Here is a 21316-nt window from a genome sequence, read left to right on the forward strand (position 1 = left end):
CCCCAAATCTCTTCCCCTCCTTACCCTTAACTCATGGTTTGCAACCTATTTATCATTGTGGGCAGCATATGCAGCCCACATGATGTTACCTGGGCCACAGGTTGAGAACCACAGTGCCCACCCCCCAAACCTCTTTGCCCAGCACCCCCTCCACAGAGTGGGGCCAGGAGCAGAGCCCCGGGTGCAGGGTTAGGTGGCAGGGGCCCAGGGCCCTGCAGTGCCAGGCCAGGCAGCAGCCCCAACCCTGCCGGGCAGTAGGGCTGCCGCAACCCTGCAACACAACCTGGACCCTGCTGTGCAAGCCAGGCAGGCAGCTGGGACCCCAAACTGACCCCATCAGGCTGGGCAGCTGGGACCCTGCCACACAGGCCACATGCAGCCCATGTTGAGAACCACTGTCTCAACCCCAATATTGGAAGTATTTAATAATGGGCATGGTTGATTCTCCATCCCTTGCAATGTTCAGATCAAGCCAGGGTGTTTTCCTAGCAGCTCTGCTCTGGGGATTAGTGGGGCAGGCCTGTGTTTCACAAATGGTCGGACTGGATGGAACCCAGGAGACAAAGCAGTAGAGAGCTCCTCGCTGGCTTCCCCCAGTGGCAAGGGGCAGCTGCCACAGCACAGGTGCAAGAGGCAGGGTAGCTGGAATGCTGCCTCTTGCTCCTTTTGCAGGGCAGGATGGTTCTGTGGCCGAGGCTGCCATGGGGACACCGGCCCAGCATGCATGGCAGGGGGCTGGGAAAGGGTAAGGGTCCCATCCTGCATTGCCAGACGCAGACAGGAGGAGGGAATGCCTGGCTCCTGCATAGGGGAGGCAGCCCTGCTGCAGGCAGAGCATGTCCTCAGGAGCTGCAGAGATGGCCCTAGGGCACACCCCTGCCCTGAACAGCCCATCCCAACCCAGCAGGCCCGCCCACATCCAAAGCCCTGATCGCCTCTCCCTGCCCTCCCCAGCAGCAGGTGCTGCCCTGCACTTACCACTTCTGAAATCAGACTAGGCAGCCTAGAGATTTGCCTTTTAATGATCTCCGCTAATCACCCTGTTATAAAACCACTCCAGCAATCCATTTGAGGGAAGCCCTGTAGGATAGGGTGAACACCCCAATGGCCCAGGTGAGCATCCCATAGCAAAGTCCCCGTCCCTCCATGATACAGAGCACAAGCTGGGCCATGCTACTGCCCTGTCCCACCTCGCTCTGCCCCTGCTGCCTTTCTTCTCCCCCTCTGGCATGGTTTCTTTGTGTGTCCCCCCCGCCCGACTATGGCAGAGCCCAGCCCCGCAGAGCAGCGGCGAGAAGTTGATGTGACCTTCATAGCCAGAGAGCACCTGGGCCAGCTTTGGCCCCTTAGGCCATTGTGCTGTCAGAGACCATAAGGAAGGCCTCAACCCCAGGCAGGGAGCCACCTTCAAAGCACTCCAGGGGAGATGCTTCCTAGCAAGGGGTGGCTGGCCCCATTCCCCCAGCTCTGGGCAGAGGCTAGTGGGAACGGGAGGGGACCCAACCCCCGACAGGCAGATAACAAGGCTCAGAAGAAAGTGAAATTGCAGCCTTCAGAGGGGCAATTTTTCATCCGGAAGGGCAGAGGGAGTGTGGTTCCTGACCTTTTACCCCCCTCCCCCAAGCACCTGCCGAGCAAGGCAAGAGGGGGCACTACAGAAACAGGGGGCCCTCCCCTCCCAGCACACGCTGTAGGGTCACACTAAGCCTGCCTGTGTTTTCTTTTTTGGGGGGGTCGGAGTGGGGGGAGAGGAAGAATCACTTCCAAAGGGGATTTTTAAAGAGACAATGCCCGGTTAAAGCGAGCACAGTTCCCAGCCCTGCAATGCATCATTGAGCCTTTACAAGGCTTGCCCCGCCCCCACTGCAGCCCTTTGCTCCCTCAGCATGGTGCGTTTCACCTTTCCCACCAGCTCAGTTTCTCTCAGCTTTGGGGTGGGGGGCAGACAGGTCTGGGGCTAGTCCAGGCACTACACTCCATTAGTTACTATTAGACTGAGTCAGACCTGGCTAACTCGGGGTGAGATCTGTCTGAGGGGGACAGAGCTGGGGGGGGGGGAGGCTGTGCTGGTAGCCCGCTCCAGTGCTCAGTTCTAGGCTCTGCCTTCATCACCCACAATCCCCACCCTCGTCTCTAGCAGCCAGGGGGCCAGGGCCGTGAGCAGGCTGCTGCTTGCTCCAAGACCTCCGGCTTCTCCCTGGAGGGGGTGGGGGAATCTCATCTCCCCCTCACTGGTCACACTAGGGACTGCATCAACCCCTCTTGGCAAGCGATCCCCACTTCACACTCCGACCTTCCCTGCACCCTGCTATGGAGATGAACCCCAAGACCCCACCCCACAAAACATGAGCACCTGAGGGGAGCAGCAGCTCCTCAGCAGTGACCCTACCCCCATGGGGCCCTGTTAGTTCCACCCTGACACTGGTTGGGGATTTCTCTCAAACCAGTAGCTGCTGATGGCCCACAGCCCCATGGGCACATCCTGAGCCATGCTCATGACTCCTGGAAGGGCAGGGGAAGAGCTGGTTGGCCTGCGCACATGGGAGGGGCCCAATGCAAGCATGTATATATTGGGGAGGGCAGGGCGAACAGCCCCTGCAGTAATGCCACACCCTCAGCATTTCACCAGCCATTTCAATTGCCAATTCCCACTTCACCCAGCCAAGGCAAACAGCTCCCACAGCAGGGGAGAGAACAAGACACCCAGCTGAAAATCCGCCTCCCCCCTTCCTCACTGCCTCCAGCCTGTGCACTGATTCACAGCATTTCCATGGGACAGCACCTGGATGGCCCAACGCGCTCGCAGGAGCGGGGGTGGCCAGAGGAGGCTAAAATCACCAGCTAAAAGTGGGGGGCTTCCCCCCACCCAAACCTCACTTACATTTTTTTGGTTAAAAAAATAAAACTGGCCCATGGCCGTCTCGCTGGGATCCATCAGCCACGCCATTTAAATACAAGTCTGTACATATCTAAAAGCCCCCGTGGCTGGGGGTGAGGGGCGTGGCAGGAGCTGATGAACTGGGAGGGCTGAGCGCCCCACCCCGCAGCTCCTCCCCTGTGTCACAGTGGTCAGGGTCTGCAGTCCGTGGGTTGTACAGGAGGCGGCGGAGAGAGCGGCCTCCGTCACAGGACATCGGCTCGCTTATCGCGCACGCGGCTCCTGGCTTTCGTCCGGGCTTTGAAGGCGGCCGAGTTATACAGGTGCTGGGGGTGAGAGGAGAAGGAACAGTCAGCTGGAGGGGGAGGGACAGAACTACCAGGTTGTGCCATTAGGGCCCATCTACCCACCCTGGCTGGCCCCAGAGCACAAAGCAGGGTTGCTCACGGGCAGCTCTGCTGGTACCCTCCACATCCCCAGCCATGGGGCTCCCAGACCTTCCCTGGGGAGATTACTCAGCCAACGCTGGGGGCTTCTTTCTGGTATTCCACCTATTATCCCTCTACATCCCTGCACGGGGCACTCCACCAGATCCTCCCCCCTCCAGCCGGTGAAGTCAGAGGGGGGCCAGCCCCTCACCAGAGAAGAAAGCAGCTGCTTGAGCCAAGTGGGGTTCTGTTTCACTCGCTGGGAGAGCCCAGTGCCTTGGCCACCAGCCTGGAGGTGTCCGGGCCTAGTCCCGTGTTAACCGAGCTCCTGGGACTGGACCCACCATCCCAACAAACCCTGGGATCCTGACCCCAGGTGGTAAGGGAACTCCTGGTTCTGGACCCCCAAGGCTCGTGGGGAGAGCTCTGCCTGGAATGGGGAGCTGTCCCCTCTGCTCTCCCCAGCCTGGCCACAGGAGCCAGCGATGGGCTTTAGCAGGGCCGGAAGAGTCCTCCCCAGCCATCGCAGCTACTTGCAGCCTTCTCCAGCCCTTCCTTGGTGCCTCCCCACTAGGCTCAGTGCCCCCTCAAGGAGGGCTGTGGGTGAGGTGGAAGCGAAGGAAACCAGGGTTCTGCCCAGCACCTCCTGGGACACAGGCAGCCCCGCAGGGGGCACTGGAGCCAGGCAGAAAGGGACCACAGGCCTGGCTCGAGTTGCTGAGCGACTTACCTTCTCGAAGCGGGAGATCTTACTGGCTTTGATAGCTGCAGCATCCAGCACCAGTGGAGGCCCCAGGTCAAAGATCTCGCGCAGCAGCTCATTGTTCTAAGGGCGACATGAGACGAGACCTGTTGGTGTGCCCCCCAGCCTTCATAGGGAGGGGGCAGCTGCTCCCCCACCACACCCAGCACCAAGCTCCCCGCTACACACGGCCACCTGGGGCAAGCCAAGCACCTGTTCAGGAGACGCTCCCCCTTACCTGGGAGGGTCTCTGATCCCACCTCCCCCCAGCCAGACCTTCTCAGCACCCCACCCCCAGTTCAGTACCTGTAGGTGATGCCTGACCCCGGAGCCCAGCACCTCCTTGAAGGCGTTGTACATTCTCCTCCTGACCCAGCTGTCCACGTACATGCACTCCAGGCCAAACTTGATGGTCTCCTCATGGCACTCGCCGTTCTGGGGGCAGGGAGGTGGCATTAGTGCCTCACCAGGCAGCCCAAGAGAGCACGAGCCCCGCCCCATCCGACACGCATCCAAGGAGCACAGGGAAAGAGCCGCCCCCACCAGGGAATGCCACGGGACAAAGCAGGGCCCATGAGCCCAGCAGCTCCCAGCTTAATGACTCACCCACAGTGCACTGGCATAAGCCAGTTGGCAGTTCTCCTCAGATGCACAGGTCCCTGTGCCTTGTGGAAGACACTTGCCTTGGGCCAGCTGTGATGCCAACATAGCTGCCAGCCACTTACTACTTCATAATTCCTGCAGACTGGCTGGTGGCGGCCATCCCAGCCCCTTGGCATTCTAACACACGCTCAGCCCTGCAACCCGAGTGGGTCACACACTGGGCACTGCTGGACTGAGACACTCAAAGTCCTTAGTGACTGAGCCCTTTGCCAGGCTACACCTCCAACCCCACTGGGGCAGGGTAACTGGTCTGGAGTCACCTCAAGATGGCATGACTCCACCCCCAGAGAGATCCCAGCAAGGTGCCAGCTGGGACTTGCAGTCAGGGCTGGGGCAGTAACAGGCTGAAGGGGCCTAGAGCTTTGTATCCCAACAGAGAACCCTGCTAAGCAGCCTGCTAGCAGGACCCAGGCTGGCCTCTGCCATGGGCATGCCCGGTTCTAGCGCCCACACTCCCCTCCCCGTCAGTGAGGCTTCTCAAGGGCTGGCAGGGATTAGCGAGCACCTCGATGAAGTGCAGCACATCGCGGAAGATGGAGCGCTGCTTGCGTCTGTCCGTCTTGGCCCGGTACTTGTTGCTGTCGGTGGCCAGGGCTTTGAGACTGGTGCACAGCAGGTCCATGTCCTCGTAGAAGAACTCCTCCTGTGTGGGAGGGAACGAGGTTGGGGAGGTGATGAGCAGCCTGCTTGGAATTCACCCCACAGCTGGAAGCCTGGCAGAGAACAGGGATTAGCCATGGCTGGAGTGCTAGGAGGGGGGTTAACCTGGAGCCTGGCTAGGGTTTCTCCGGATAGGGGCAGCTGGGCTGGGAGGGCTCTCTAGTGGGGGAGCAGGTCCTACTGCCAGTCTTCCCAATGGACACCACCCACTGAACACATAACCAGCCCGTGCCCCTGGGCATCCCTTGCCAGTGATGTGGATCGTGGCAGCAGGGGACAGAACAGGGACCCTGCCAGGAGCATAGGGAAAGGAAACAGCAAGAGGCGAGAGCAAGCCAGCCCCCTTACAGCAGGGGCCCTGGGCAGGCTTCTCGAGACAGCCAGCCTCCTCTGCTCCTCGTTACTGCAGCACTGGGCTGGCCACCAACTCGTGGCAGACACACCATGGCTGAGGGTTCGTGCCCCACGCAGCACTGAGCCTGTCTGAGCCCCAGCAGCACCCTGAGACGTACCTCCAGCTCGTGGGCCAGCTCGAAGAGCAGCGCGATGGTCTCGCCCGCCACAATCCGCAGGTGGACGTTGTCGCTGGACAGCAGCAGCGGCAGCTTGAGCAGGTGACTGCAGCAGGAGAGACAGGGAATCAAGGCTGAGCCAGCACCAGATACGCTGCGCTCGCCTGGGCATCTCAGAGGGCAATGGGCAGCCAGGGGAGACCCTCCTGGGCCTTGCTCAGGCAGGAGGGGGTGGAGACAGAGCAGGGGAGCCGGCCTGCCACACTTCCTATGGAGAGCAGCTAGCACACTCCTGTGCTACTTGCCAGCCACAATGGAGACTGACCTGGCCAGTGCTGGAGTTTGGGCTAGCTCCCACCCCATACAATGGATGGGATACTTCTCCGCTCAGTCAGCCCCACAGTCCAACCCCCTGCCACCCAGCTGGTGCAACAGGACATGCATTGCCCTCTGAACCCTTGTCATGAAAGGGTCAAATGGCAGCTCACTCCCTGCCCACATCTAGCTCCTTAGCACTGTCAAGTCACTCACTTGTCCAGGATCTTCTTGATCTGGGAGCTGGGGCAGATGGTAAGGAGCAGGGACCAGGACTGGAGGGAGTTGCAGTGCAAAGTCTGGAGCAGGGGGCTGTGGTGGGTGGGGACAGAGCTGCCCTCCTCCAGGCAGGAAGTGCCAAAGATGCCCTCCAGGCAGGTGAGACAGGAAACCAGATCCTAGGGCAGGAGAGAGTGTGAGCGCACCAGGGAGTTACACAGCCAGGGGAATTGGAGGGCAGGAATGAGCCCCAGCAGCCTCTGATGAGAGCACCTCAGCCAGGTCAACACATTCGGGGTCTGCCCATAAGAATGGTCCTACTGGGTCAGACCAAAGGTCCATCTAGCCCAGTATCCTGTCTTCCGATAGTGGTCAGTGCCAAGCCCCAGAGGGAATGAACAGAACAGGTAATCATCAAGTGATCCATCTCCTGTTGCCCATTCCCAGCTTCTGGCAAACAGAGGCTAGGGACACCATTTCTGCCCATCCTGGCTAATAGCAGAACCTATCCTCCATGATTTTATCTAGTTCTCTTTTGAACCCGGTTATGGTCTTGGCCTTCACAACATCCTCTGGCAAGGAGTTCCACAGGTTGACTGTGTGTTGACTGCCCAGCCCAGAAGCAGCCTGTTATCCAGAGAAGCTCCAGGTTCTGTGCCAGAGGAACTCCTTGGACAGGCCTAACCCTGTCATGAGCTGCTGGGGGTGGGGGTGTCTCTTGGTGCTTCCACATTGTCCTGGTCATGGATGAAGAACCAGCCGCAGAGACTGGCTGCCTGGGGATACTGGCAGTAGCTGGAGGTGCAAGGACGTGAAGATGAGGGCTGAAGACTCCTGGATCCTATGCGACATGGCAGCCAGTTCCCTGGGTCCCTCCAACGGGTGGGTCTGATCATGGGGGACAGGACTCTGCTCTCCTCTGAACAGCTGCTCTGGTAACAGCGTGAGGATCACAGCCCCTCCCACACTGGAGGGGAAACATCCCATCATCCAACTAGGCAGAGCCAGGTGGGACCAAACAAGCCAAGGGCACAGCTAGTGACTAGTGAACTGGACAGTTCCAGGGCAGGGACAGCAGCCAGGCAGGACCCCCAGGCTGGTATGATAGCACTACAGACAAGGGGGGTTAAGACCACCTTCCCTGAAGCAGCCATGTGATGAGCAGTAGCAACTGCTGCACCCCGCAAGATGGTGGCAGTGGTGGTTCGGTGCATCTGGCTCTGCGGTGGGAAAGGAAGGGGACACCAGACCCTACTGGGGCTGAGCAGCCTTCCCTAGCTTTTCCATTTAAAGCACCCATTGGGTGCTAGCCCGTGGCATAGTTACCTCCACATCCGCAGCAGCAACGTAGCAGCACATGCCCAGGGCCGTGGCACACTAGACAGGAAGAGGAACGGGTTATGGAAGTAATGCAGGGCCAATCCCTACCCCTAGATCCCAGTGCCTAACTCCTTCCAAGCCACCCCTCTGGTAAAATCCTCCAGCGCCACGAGCTAACACAGGTGCCTTTGCTCTAAGACTATGCTTGGGCGCCTCCCCTCCTGTGGGAAATGGCCAGGAAGCCCTCTGTTCATACTGGGGATTGTGCTGGCTGATCTGGCCTGCTCCTGGACTCCATGGCTCTTTGTGTGCCCCATACTGGCAGGAAGCAGGGGGCACAGAGCAGAAGCAGACTGTGTTGGGGTGATTTCCTGCTGGTGGCCAGCCTAGGAGCTCTCTCTGCACAACGCAGGCACAAGGCAGGGCAAGCTGCCCTCATGCTGCCTGCCAGTGTTACACCACCTGTGCCCTGCAGGGACCTGTCTATGGGTAAGACAGTGGTACAGTCTCCCAGGCCCAGTCAATCCCTGGCCTCTGAGCATGGCAGGGAGGAGGCCGAGTGGGGCAGTCGGGTTGTGTGATCCCATAGGGCCTGGGAAACTGGGCTGACACTGAACTGCTCTAAGTCAGTAAGGCCGAGGCTGTTCTCCTTGTGGGAGCACACAAGCAGCACTGCTCAAAGTGGGGGGTGCCACCTCGAAGGGTCGGGGAGAAGCTATGAGTATTACAGCCCAGCTAGGGAGCCCTGGATCTGCAGTCCAAGCTGGAGAGACTTTGTTAGCAGTGGCAGCTCCCGGTTCATTCCCTGGTGCTGGCTAAGAGGGCGGCTGTTACACCAGCACGTTCCAAAGCCGCACCCCATGGCACATGACGCTAAGGATTCAGCGCTGCCAGCGTGGTCAGGAGCCTGGGCACCCCGTGACTGGGGCAAGCTGCAGTCTGATTCCTAGCAGAGCAGGGGTTGGGGTGCCGCCCTGCTGGCCTGAGGGACTGTGCACACGGGGGCTCAGGAGGGAGGCCTCCTGTCTCTGCATCCCTGGGGCTGGTCCGCCTGCTTGGATTCCTCTAGCCCCTGTCCATGGATCCAGGCGGGTTGGACAGAGGGGAAAGGTCAGGCCTCCTCTTCTCAGTTCTGGAGAGTACCCTCCCACGCCCTGGATCACGGAGCCAGCCTTGCAGATGAGACCACCGACAGAGCAGAGATGGGAAGAGAACGAGGATTCAGGGGAGAGAGGACCCTGTCCCAGCCTGTCCTCTGACATAGTATTGAGTCTGGTCCATTCTCCAAGGGGCCAGGTCTGCAGGCTCAGCATGAGCAAGTCCAAAAGCAGGTTGGCCCAGCCAGGACTGGCACTCAGCCTCTCTCAGAGCCACATCTCCCCATCACACCCACAGCTGAATTCCTCCCTGTAGAAGCTGGAACCGATGGAAAGTGAATGCTGAGTTCCATGGCCACTGGTCAGTTTCACACATTCTGTGATAACCCAGCCACAGTCCTGCTACAAGCCTAGAGCTAACCCGAGACAGACCCAGGTGCAAGGGAGACCCAGCCCCACACAGCTCTCTTTAAAGCACATCAGCGCTGCTCTCTGCTCTGCGCCCCTGGAACCCAGCTGGGCTCCTGTGTCCTGGAGACTTGCTACTTACGCTCTGGCGAGCGATGGGGCTGGCCGAGGAGTCAGTCAGGATGCTGATGAGGAGGGGCTTCAGGCTGCGGAAAACCTCCTCCCCCTCGGGGCCCGAGCCCATCTGAAGGCACAGTAGTGTGAGAACGCTAGCAGCTAGAGACTGCTCCTCCCCTTTACCTGCATGGCAGGAGAAGAGAACTTCCATCAGCTTCAAGATATTCTCCCTTCCTCCACCTGGGAGGCTGCCTCAAGCGCCAGAGCAGAACAGGGCATGTGCATGCAACCAAAGAACACGCAGCGAGGTGCACCGACACCCCTCAGCTGCTGGATGGAGGCAAATGTCCAATGCAGGCAGAGCAGAACTTTGCTCAGCACTTCGGGCTGGTGTCCTGAGACTGGAGGGGGGCTCTCAGCCAAGCTGATTTATTTGGTAGAGTTGAGGTTTTCAACCTGCCCAGAGAAGAGTGAAGAAACTGGCGCTCCCACTGTAGAAGCTGAAGGCAGAGTTAGTTCCTGCATTCACTAAACTGCATTAGGGGCTAGCCCTGCCAGGACAGAGCCCTGCCAGGCAGGCAAGAATAAAAGATTTGCAAAGGGGGTTTGCAAAGGTTTAGTTTCGAGACACTGCATGTTCTGTTGGTCATCCCCCTTGGGTGTCTCTGCTCCTGCTACTTACCCCGCCCCCCTGCAGCTGATGGTCTGCGGGCGTTCCTGCTATGATCTGCTGAGGTCAGGAGAAGATCTAGGCTGCAGATAAAGACTGGTTTTACGCCAAGGGGCCGGATCTGCAGGGAAGATGGTGGCCCCCTGCCCCGCTACGGAGGGCCTTCCCAGGGCTGGAAGGGCAGGGGTAGCCTTACCTTTCTTCAGGCACTTCTCCAAGGAGTCTGTGAGTGTGAGCCTGCGTTCCAGCAAGAAGTCAAAGAGTGTCTTGGAGGAGAAAGCCAGCCGCAAGCTCTCCAGAGCTACCTGTCGGGTCCTGGTGCTGGAAAAGATACCCTGAGCTAGACATTGAGAGGGAGGTGGGGACCTGAAAAAGCTGGCAAGGGCCACCCCAGCCACTCATCACCTAGATCAGCTTCCTTGTAGGCAGGCAGGCTCAGCAGGGGGAGGGGAGGAAAGAGAGGGAAGACATTCTGGGGCCAGTCCCAAAGGGCTGACAAACCTCCCAAGCCAGGGAAGCCCGGAGAAAAGGGTGAGTCACCATCCCAATGGGTTCTTCTCAACAGGGGGTGCAGAGCACACCCCTTCCAAGGCCAGCTTACCCCTCTTGAGGGAGGTGCCCAGCCCAGCAGGGCTGCGGAGCAAAGGGGGTGCTAGCTATGATGACACGCTTCTAAGGGTTGCTCCACAGGGGAGTCCTGTCCAGTCTGGCCTCGCTGCAGCTGGAGCAGGAACAGAAGTACTTTCCCTGGGGCTGTGCAGGATGAGATCCCAGGGGAGCTGCCTTCATACCCTATCTGCCATGGCTCCCATCAAGTTGCAGATGCCTCCCAGACTAGTTTTCCCTCTCCCAGCTGGACAGAGCAAAGCTGGGGATGAAATCCAGACACGCTCTTAAAGCTCCTCCCTGTCTGGCTGAGCCCACTGGCATGTGCTGCACTTACTAGGAGCAAAGGGCTCCTGGCACCTACGGACACCCACTGCAGGGAGAGAAGGGAGAGAGAGGAGGCGAGAGCTCCCAGGACAGCTGCAGCACACTGAACGCCTGTGCTTTCCCTGAGGAAGGGCCAGTGCTGAGGAGTGGGAGGAAGCCTTGGCATGGGCCATCCCCGTCTCACCTCTTGTCTGTCACGTTGTCAATGCACTCCTTCAGTTTGTCTTCCACCTCCTCCTGCTGGGCCTGCTCATCCACAGCATCGCTCCCTGCAAGCAACAGCCAGAGTCAAATGCCGAGCAGCCAGATGGACCCATTCTTCCCACCTCAGGCCCCAGTGCCAACCCCCACATCCAGTCCCAGGAAGGAGAGCAGCAGCTGTGCCACCTGGCCCTGTGCTTCGTACACCTGATCAGAACCACTGACCCTGCAGGGCCGACCTGGAGGCAGCTCCATGGTCAGCTAGCGTGACTGGGCCTGGGACAAGCCCTCGCGTGCCATCAGTTAAAGTCCTTTACACAACCGAGGCCTGGAATTTCTTAGCCTGCCCCTGATTTTTATGGGCCTGGAGGGAGGGAGGGAGGGGAAAAAAAAAAAGATGCTGGGCAGAAGGGAGGTTCTGGTGAGACACAGAGCGCTCTGTTGCTATGTGCTTGGTTTGCTCCTGCCTGGCTGCAGGTTCTAGCCAGCCCTTCTCTGCCTGTCACGCCCCCTGCCTCTCACTCACCGGTGCCCTCCTCAGCGACGCTGGTGCTCTCACTGGTGCTGCTGTAGTGACTCAGTACTTCACTGGCTGCCTCATCATCGCTGGCCTGGGACTCTGCCTTGGCGCTGCTCCGAGCTCCTGGGGAACCAGAAGGGGAGGGGGCTGGGGTTAGGTTGACAGGGGCAGCCCCCAGAGAGAGCAAAGCCCCACACTCCACTCCTGGAGAGCCTCCCTTGCCCCTTTAATCACCTTCCTACCCTGCCCCAGCAACTGTAAGAAATACAATCCTCCTCCTCCGGGGTCTGCCATCACTGAGCTAGCTGGCCCAGCTTCCTGTAGCTGCCAGTAGCTTAAGGTGTACAAAGGCAGACTGAACTTGCCCACATAACATGCCAGGGAAGCTTGCAAAGGGAGATCTAGTCAATTCCACCTCCACTCCTCTGGATCTCCCATATCCCCCATCCTCTGCCCATTAAGCCTCACTCACGAGTCATCCAACTCAGGCTGCCAGCTCCGCCAGGCAGGGACCTAGCTGTATGCCTGCAAAACACCATGCCTCCCAACAGGCTGTGCGGGCGCCACATGCCTGTAGCCAGCTGTACTGTGACTCGGGGTGTCAACTAGATCCCCACTGGTGACAAGTCTGCCCCGAGGGCTGGGTTCAGCGACTCACACGCCTTGCTACTATTGCCACAAGCACTGATGGGGACAGGAATATCAGATTGCACCATATGTAGCCTGCAAATAAGGAAGCAGCAAGTGTCTACGCAGATAGCAAGGGAGGATATTGGCAAATTCGCAACCCCAGTTTAGACATGCCCTGCTGATAAAGAAGGGAGACCTGGAGCCTCTGATAATCAGCACCATATGGAAAGGGGACAAGGTGCAGGAGATGAGAGAGAAGGGAGCCAAGACTGGCCACAAGACAGCTTTATAGAATCATAGAATTTCAGGGTTCGAAGGGACCTCAGGAGGTCATCTAGTCCAACCCCCTGCTCAAAGCAGGACCTAATCCCCAACTAAATCATCCCAGCCAGGGCTTTGTCAAGCCTGACCTTAAAAACCTCAAAGGAACGAGATTCCACCACCTCCCTAGGTAACGCACTCTAGTGCTTCACCACCCTCCTATTGAAAGTTTTTCCTAATATCCAACCTAAATCTCTCCCACCGCAACTTGAGACCATTACTCCTTGTTCTGTCATCAGCTACCACTGAGAACAGTCTAGATCCATCCTCTTTGGAACCCCCTTTCAGGTAGTTGAAGGCTGCTATCAAATCCCCCCTCATTCTTCTCTTCTGCAGACTAAATAATCCGAGTTCCCTCAGCCTCTCCTCATAAGTCATGTGTTCCAGTCCCCCAATCATTTTTGTTGCCCTCCGCTGGACACTTTCCAATTTGTCCACATCCTTCTTGTAGGGTGGGGCCCAAAACGGGACACAGTACTCCAGATGAGGCCTCACCAGTGTCGAATAGAGGAGAACGATCACGTCCCTCCATCTGCTAGCAGTGCTCCTACTTATACAGCCCAAAATGCCGTTAGCCTTCTTGGCAACAAGGGCACACTGTTGACTCATATCCAGCTTCTCGTCCACTGTAACCCCTAGGTCCTTTTCTGCAGAACTGCTGCCGAGCCATTCGGTCCCTAGTCTGTAGCGGTGCATGGGATTCTTCCATCCTAAGTGCAGGACTCTGCACCTGTCCTTGTTGAACCTCATCAGATTTTTTTGGCCCAATCCTCTAATTTGTCTAGGTCCCTCTGTATCCTTTCCCTACCCTCCAGCTTATCTACCACTCCTCTCAGTTTAGTGTCATCTGCAAACTTGCTGAGGGTGCAAGTCCACACCATCCTCCAGATCATTAATGAAGATATTGAACAAAACCAGCCCCAGGACCAACCCTTGGGGCACTCTGCTTGATACCGGCCGCCAACTAGACATGGAGCCATTGATCACCACCTGTTGAGCCTGACGATCTAGCCAGTTTTCTATCCATCTTATAGTCCATTCATCCAGCCCATACTTCTTTAACTTGCTGGCAAGAATACTGTGGGAGACTGTATCAAAAGCTTTGCTAAAGTCAAGGAATAACACATCCACTGCTTTCCCCCTCACCCACAGAGCCAGTTATCTCGTCAAAGAAGGCAATTAAATTAGTCAGGCATGACTTGCCCTTGGTGAATCCATGCTGACTGTTCCGGATCACTTTCCTCTCCTCTAAGTGCTTCAGAATTGATTCCTTGAGGACCTGCTCCATGATTTTTCCAGGGACTGAGGTGAGGCTGACTGGCCTGTAGTTCGTTGGATCCTCCTCTCTCTCTTTTTTAAAGATGGGCACTACATTAGCCTTTCTCCATTTGTCTAGGACCTCCCCCGATCGCCATGAGTTTTCAAAGATAATGGCTAATGGCTCTGCAATCACATCCGCCAACTCCTTTAGCACTCTCAGATGCAGCACATCCAGCCCCATGGACTTGTGCTCATCCAGCTTTTCTAAGTAGTCCCAAACCACTTCTTTATCCACAGAGGGATGGTCACCTCCTTCCCATACTGTGCTGCCCAGTGCAGTAGTCTGGGAGCTGACCTTGTTCATGAAGACAGAGGCAAAAAAAGCATTGAGTACATTAGCTTTTTCCACACCCTCTGTCACTAGGTTGCCTCCCTCATTCAGTAAGGGGCCCACACTTCCCTTGACTTTCTTCTTGTTGCTAACATACCTGAAGAAACCCTTCTTGTTACTCTTAACATCTCTCGCTAGCTGCAACTCCAAGTGTGATTTGGCCTTCCTGATTTCACTCCTGCATGCCCGAGCAATATTTTTATACTCCTCCCTGGTCATTTGTCCAATCTTCCATTTCTTGTAAGCTGCTTTTTTGTGTTTAAGATCAGCAAGGATTTCACTGATAAGCTAAGCTGGTCGCCTGCCATATTTACTATTCTTTCTACACATCGGGATGGTTTGTTCCTGTAACCGCAATAAGGATTCTTTAAAATACAGCCAGCTCCCCTGGACTCCTTTCCCCCTCATGTCATTCTCTCAGGGGATCCTGCCCATCAGTTCCCTTGGTATGTGGCTATTAAGAGTTCAGTCCATCCCAGTCTTCCCAGTCCAATCCATCTTCCCCCTTTTTGGCTCTGATTGCAAGTTCTTTGGGGCAGGGCCCATTCATGGTTTGTGGAGCACCAAGCACACTGACTACACGCTGAAGTTAGCTCATGAACAACAAGCAGCACCAGTTACTCTGCATGCCAAGCACAAGCAACAGGCCAGCACGATCACGAATGGCTGAGCTGACCCAGAGCAGCCTCTGAGCACATGGACAGCAACCGAGGGGAGGGGGAGGGATGCCAGTGCGAGAGGCAGCAGGAGTGTTGATGGAGTCGGGTGCTGAAGGCCAGGGAAGTCCAGGATTAAGTGCCCACGCCTGGCCTTCCTCTTTGCCTGCTAGGCGGCATGCAGCCATTGAATCGGTGCTCCCCATGCAGGGTTGTGTCCTGGAGGAGTCGGCTGGGCAGCTTGGGTTGCAGCCGGCCCAGGGGCATGACAGCACCAGAGACCGGGTGCTTTGGAGAAGTGGTGCATGCACAGCTTCGATGGGGGAACTCAGCGACACACTGGGCAACAACAGGAACCCAGCAGCTGCTGTGGAGAGATAAGTGTCTTAATCACGTAAGCTCACAGAGCCAACTGTCCTCCTTCACACCCCCACGGGAGGGAGTGGTGAAGAGTGCAAGCCATACTGGCCAAAGACACGGACCCTACAGAAAGCTGGACATCAGAGCGAGGATGCTCCAGGGGCTAAACCAGCTGGAGACATCACAGGTAGCCTCCAAACGCATCTGTTCCCGAAACAGCTGCGATCCCTGAAAGCCCAGTCCAGTGCAGACTGAACTAGCCTCAGTATTCCCCCAAGGGCAATCTGGATCCACCCCCCTTCAGACTGCCCCATTGCCCCTCCCCACTTGAGGCCTGGCTTGGGGGACGGGGGACATTGCTCACAGCTGGGAACTTTGTCAAAACAGAAACAACTTAATGCCACTTTCAGTGTTAAACCAGCCAGTGCCAGCTCAGCACACAGCTGCCAGCTCTTTAAAGCCCAGCACTTCAGAAGAAGCTGGAAGGAGGCCAGGCAGAGAACACTGCGTGAAGGGTTTGCCTGCACCCCTCCCCCCATACGCAGGTCAGTGGTGGTACCCGTGACTGCACTTTGTGATCACTGGGAGAAGCAGCACTATACACATATTAAAGGGTAGTTTGGAGGAGCCCTTCTGGAGAACTGCATGGAGTGAGCCTTTAACCCAAGCAGGCACCCATAGTGCGGGAGTGGCACATCCACAGACTGCATCGGGCGGCACCCCCCCAGCAAGGCCAGAGGCACACAGGCCCTGGAAACTGTGTGCTGATGCAGCACAAAAATGCTGAGCTGAGTGATAAACAGAGACCGGCTCACCTTACATAACCCCACACAGAAGCGGACAAGCTTTGTGGGAAGAGAGCCAAGGGCTCTGCTGCTATAACCAGAACAAAACAGCACCACATTAAGTTACAGCGACCCAACTAAGCAGGCAGCCACTGCCAGAAGAGGTCAGAGGTAGAGCAGAGGGGTGCTGGAGTTGGGGGGGGGGAGATGCCTGGATTGGGGTGCAGGAGAGAGAAGGGGAACAGGGACTGGGGCACAGGGCTGAGGCAGAAGGATGCTAGGGAAGGGGAACTGGGACAAACCTTTGGGTTTTATTTTTAGCCTCTTGCTAAGGCACAAGGATTAAGACCAGAAGGCAGCTGGTATATCAAATCCTACTCATCACAGCAAGCAGAGCGCCAGGGACATGTTTCTGAAGGGTTAATGTTCTTTGGGCTCCATGCCTGCTGTGAGAACAGCGTGGCACTGAATGCCTGAGCCGGATTGGCAGAGAAATGAAAGTGTAATGCTGAGCACACAGCCTGCCCTCTCAGAGATCCCTCCCCCTGGAGCTTGCCAGCAGGGTGCCGCACAATGCAGTGGCCAGGGGGAAAAGCAGCAGGTTGGGATCTTTGGGAAGCCGAGTCAGCAAGTCCCTCACAACAGGGCACGTGGGGGTCATGGGCCTTTCAAACCGAACGAAGATACAAAACCTGTCCTGAGCCCCCTGGGCAGGTGAGAGACATGCGGAGCAGGATGGGGCTCAGATCCACTCCCGAGAACAGCCCACCCCATGCAACCTTCTACATGGAGCTCTGCAGAGCACATGGGCGAACTTTTACATGCTCAGCTAGCTGCTGTTGTGGTTAAGTGCCTGCAATTTGCCCCTCATGCCAATGCCAAGTAGCGGTACAGGGAGCTCTGTCAGGCGAGCAATAAAGACAGCTCTGTATTGTCTAATGATACACCCTGACACATGGCAAGGCTCACCCCACTTCTCAGCATCTATCTCTCACACCTCCCAAGCAGGGGAGGAAGAGAGAAGCCCCCTTTGCAACCCCCCCGCTTTCACCACAGCCAGGCGTGCATGGACCCACCTACTACTAACAGATTTGCATTCTGAGATCCTCAGAAGGAAGTCTCTGTAAAATGGCTTCTAGCCAAATGGCCACCAGCCAAACCAAGATGGGGCTGCCTGAGCAGAGTCCAGAAACAGCCCATTCCTAGCAGCACAGGCAAAGGGTGCCCTGCTGTGGATTTCAGCAAAACCAGCCCCCAGATCTTATCCTGCACCCTCATCTTTTGCATTGCTCTCTGGCTATTAGATTTAACCCTTTGGCTAATAAGTGCCTAGAAAATTACTCCAGCCCTGGTTAATAGCCTTTGTTTACACATTGCAAACATTTAAAACCATGTTATATCCATGTTAGAGAATACCACGTTCAAATCCAGCTTTGGTAGGGGAGTGTCTCACATCTCTGTTGAACACAGTTGCTTAAACTGGTTGTTTGGAGAGTGCCATGCACATCCAGGTGCTACCGCAACCTAAAGAATAACCTGTGCCATAGGCAGGGGCTTTCCATGGTTTGGGATAGATCCACATCAGCCAGACCTTCCAGGTGATCCTACAATGCCCAGGACACCAAACAAGTGTTTGCACAGCACTGGCTTCCAAGTCTGTAAGCAAACAGCAGTCTGGCACAATTGCAGCTGCGTGTATTTGGAGTACTGCAAACAGCTGCATGCGTGAAAGTGCACTCATCCAACAAACCTGCAGAAGAGACATGCTCGGCATGCCTCTCTTACAGCTGTGAAGAATGGAAAGTTCCAGGCTGGGTCAGGGACACCGCAGTGTAAAATATATCCCACTTAGTGAAGTTGTTCCCTTTGCAATAATCTTGCTGAAGATTCCCCCATAATGCCAACTATGACGTGGTCCGCAAAGAACAGAAACAGGGCTAGCAATGCATTCCCCAGCAGTCACTGAACTGCAGACGGACAGTAACAGCTTCCGTGATTTGTCCACTCAAACATTTGTCTCTAAGTGAGAAGTTTTACTACTGCATTTTACGGATACTGAAAAAATACATCCAGGTATGTCTGCTCCCTCCTCTGGATCTCACAGCATGCCCTGTCTTCAGTGTCTTCCCGATGCTAAGCTACCTGAGGCAGAAACAGACTACTTTTGCATGGCATACAGCATAGATCTCATTGTGGGCAGTTCACTAGCAGCAAAGAACATGAAATGGAGATGAGATGGAGTACAGGATTTCAGAGGAGATGCACGCACAGAAATAGCAGAACAAGTGGGGGTTGCAAAAGAGCTACAGCTTTGTATAACAACCGCGACAAAATTCCCACCTGGAAGCTCTTCCTGTTTGCACCCAGGTATCAGAAGACTCCAGTAGCTAGCAAGCACAAGCTAGGTAATGGACACATTGCTTCCTTTTAGTTCAGACATAGGCTGACAGAAGGTACCCTACTTTTAGTATCCTTTCATGCAAGAATGCTGCTTAGGAACAAGATTAAGAGTGAACTGGAAAGTGAAAATGGAGATAGATAAAACAGAAATGTGCCTTTGAAAGAGGGATTTCAGCATAGAAATAAGATTTAAAAAGACACTGTCAACTTGAAAAAAAGTCACATTCCTGTCAACTTTTTTGTTAACCTATTATATAGTTACAAACACAAGATGCAGAGAAAGGCTTTTTTGTTTGTGTTACTAAAATGCCTAGCGCAACGGGACTTGGTCCGTGACTGATCTCTAAGACGCTACCATAACCCAAATAATATGACTAAAAATGAAATAAGAATAAATTCTCTATTTACCACAGTGTACTTTGCGCATTTGACAGCACTAGTCAGTTTCTGTTTCCCATATATAATCAGTTTCTCCCCCTGCTGAAAAGGCCTTGAACAGAAGCAGCAAGCTGAGCAAATTAACCCTTCCATTTTTTAAAAGAGAGGAAATTAGACAAAAGCATAGGCATTACTATCTAAAGGAGACTATCAGAAACTGGGATTTTACGTTAGTTTCAAAAATTCAAGGTAATCCTTTAAATGTTTTAAATCTTAAATGTTAAATCTGGAACATCCTCCTGTTCTTCCCAGTTTAAGACGCATGAAGCCAGAGCCACTTTAAGTCCCACACAACCACGGATATATTCTGGGCCTTCTCTACTGAATCCAGAACTTCCGTAGGAGTCTAATTTTTTTTCCTCCTGTGCTGAAATCTTTCCCCCCTCTAAGCTTTGTTAGTGGGAGCATATGGGACATATCTCCACTTACTTCAATTTTCCCCCTTGTTGTTCACCTTTAAAACTAGATCCATTTTGGCAGAAAGTATGTACCTAATTTGGGAGAAGGAAGCAGATCCCAGCTGCCCCCATCTTTAATATGAGGTGCTGTATGCTAACTACACTTCTAGGTGCTTTGATTACAGCGGAACATGCACACTGGAATCTGTAGTCTTCACAGACTGAAAAGCAATATTGAAGATGATCCTGAGCTGCCCTGATTTAGCAGGCATACCACTGCCCCCAAATTTAATCTTAAAAGTCCAAAAGCATTATTTTGCTGTTGGATTTATATTTTTAGTACTTTTGTCAAAGTTTGAGCACCCCGTAAATGTATCATTCAATTAAACATTTTTAAACAGATGCCCTGACCAAGTATCACCACAAGGGGACAGTCAATGCACAAAACAGCAACAGAACTGCACACAGAACGAAGTGTATTTGCACCTGCTGTTTCAATTCACAGGTCCCTAAATGACTAGGAAAGGCAAGATTTGTTCAGCTAAGGAGAGTTCAGTCAACCACAGTGAGAGGAAGGATGGACAGGGTCTAGCGGATAGGGTGCTAGTGAGAGATTTGGGAGACCTGGGTTCAAGTTGCTGTTCCTCCACAGATTGCATGTCAGTCATTTAAGCCATATCACCGCTACAGGAACTAGTAATGTCAATGCAGGTTGCAGTGAAGAGAAGTGGGTTTCCCCTATGCTGTAGTAACTCCACCTCCCTGAGCGATGGAAGCATTCTTTTGTTAACCTAGCCATGTCTACACTGGGGGGTTTAGGTTGGCACAGCTGGATTTTTCACACCCCTGTGCACCATAACTACATCGACCTCAGTTTTAGGTGTAAACCAGACCACAGTCTCCGTACATTGAGGATAACAGCATATTATTGTGGAAGCACCTACAAGTCCCAGGCACAGACCAAGCCCTCACTGTGACAGGTGCTGCACAAACACAGGACAAAATGATAGCCCCTGCCCCAAAGTGCTTCCCCCATTCCCAGGCACCCCACCCTCAGTCTGAGCAGTGAGTTCAGAAAGACCACGTGCAGCCCAGGCCAGAACTACCGCCGGGAGTGGGGTCATGGGAGGCGGAGCGCAGCAGCCCACAGATCTGTTTGAGGGGAGTGTATAGAAGGCCACGCAGCCCTGCCTGGAAAGGCCTAAGGCAGGAGCTGGCAGAGCCTGAGCGCGTCCCACCTAGCCTGCCCCTCCCGACAAGGTAACCCGGCCGGCCGGCTCCACCCCCGGGCACCCCCTCTCCTGCCACCTCCACCCCACAGCCACCCCCCACCCCTACGGTGACTCACCGCGGCCGCCCCTCCGGGTCGCGTGCGCCCGGCGGGAGCGGGGCATGGCGGGCCGGGCCGGACGCTCTCAGGGGGCGGTGCGGGGCCGGGCGCGCTCTGCGGGCTCGGGGCGGCCAGGGCTGGGCGCTGCCTGAGGGGGGAACCACGCGGCAGCCGCCGGCGCCACCATCTTCCCTCGCTCGCGGGCAGGGCAGTCCCCGCCCGCCGCCGCCGCCGCGCTGCCCCCTGGGAGGCGCAGTCCGTGAGGGGGGGGAGTCGCCACGGCCCTCGCGCTTTGTGACAGGCGCCCGGGACTACGAGGCCCATGATGCTCCGCGCCTGGGGCAGCCACTGCCTGGGGCACGGACTACAAGTCCCCGCAGACGCCGCGCGCCGGCCGGAGCTGTGTTAACCCTTCCGCTACGGGCGGCCCTCCTGGGGCGCGTTTCACGTGGCAGCCCTTGGGGAGATGCGAAGCCAAGTGCAGATGCCCATGGCTGGGGCTGCGTGGGCCGGGGGTCCGGCCTGGGAAGAGCTGGGACAGCAGCAAAGAAAGTGCTCTGATCTTTGGGGGACAGATCTGGGGGGCTCGCTAACATCGAAATGTGCATCCCCAAGCCCTGCCCCAGCATCCCAGGGAGGGCTGGATTAATTCTCCTGTGGGTCC

The 21316-nt window shown here is 55.8% G+C and overlaps 1 protein-coding gene across 2 annotated transcripts; it reads right to left on the bottom strand.

Moving 5' to 3' along the window:
- Positions 1–1017: 1017 nt before the first annotated feature.
- IFRD2 (interferon related developmental regulator 2) lies at positions 1018–20753 on the bottom strand. 2 transcript variants are annotated; one of them, XM_074958345.1, is made up of 12 exons: positions 20671–20753; positions 11690–11806; positions 11147–11231; positions 10226–10350; positions 9385–9542; positions 7744–7794; positions 6415–6596; positions 5884–5989; positions 5217–5354; positions 4355–4483; positions 4037–4132; positions 1018–3204 (listed from the first exon to the last, which is right to left on the bottom strand). In XM_074958345.1, exons 1-12 carry the CDS (start codon positions 20714–20716, stop codon positions 3124–3126), a joined length of 1314 nt encoding a protein of 437 aa, XP_074814446.1. In that variant the 5' UTR covers positions 20717–20753; the 3' UTR covers positions 1018–3123. The 2 variants fall into 2 exon arrangements, with proteins under 2 accessions (XP_074814446.1, XP_074814445.1); XM_074958344.1 differs by lacking the exon at positions 20671–20753 and adding an exon at positions 12156–12326.
- Positions 20754–21316: the final 563 nt, after the last annotated feature.

The sequence above is a fragment of the Natator depressus genome, chromosome 7, assembly GCF_965152275.1.
Source record: "Natator depressus isolate rNatDep1 chromosome 7, rNatDep2.hap1, whole genome shotgun sequence".
In the NCBI taxonomy this organism is placed as follows: Eukaryota; Metazoa; Chordata; order Testudines; family Cheloniidae; genus Natator; species Natator depressus.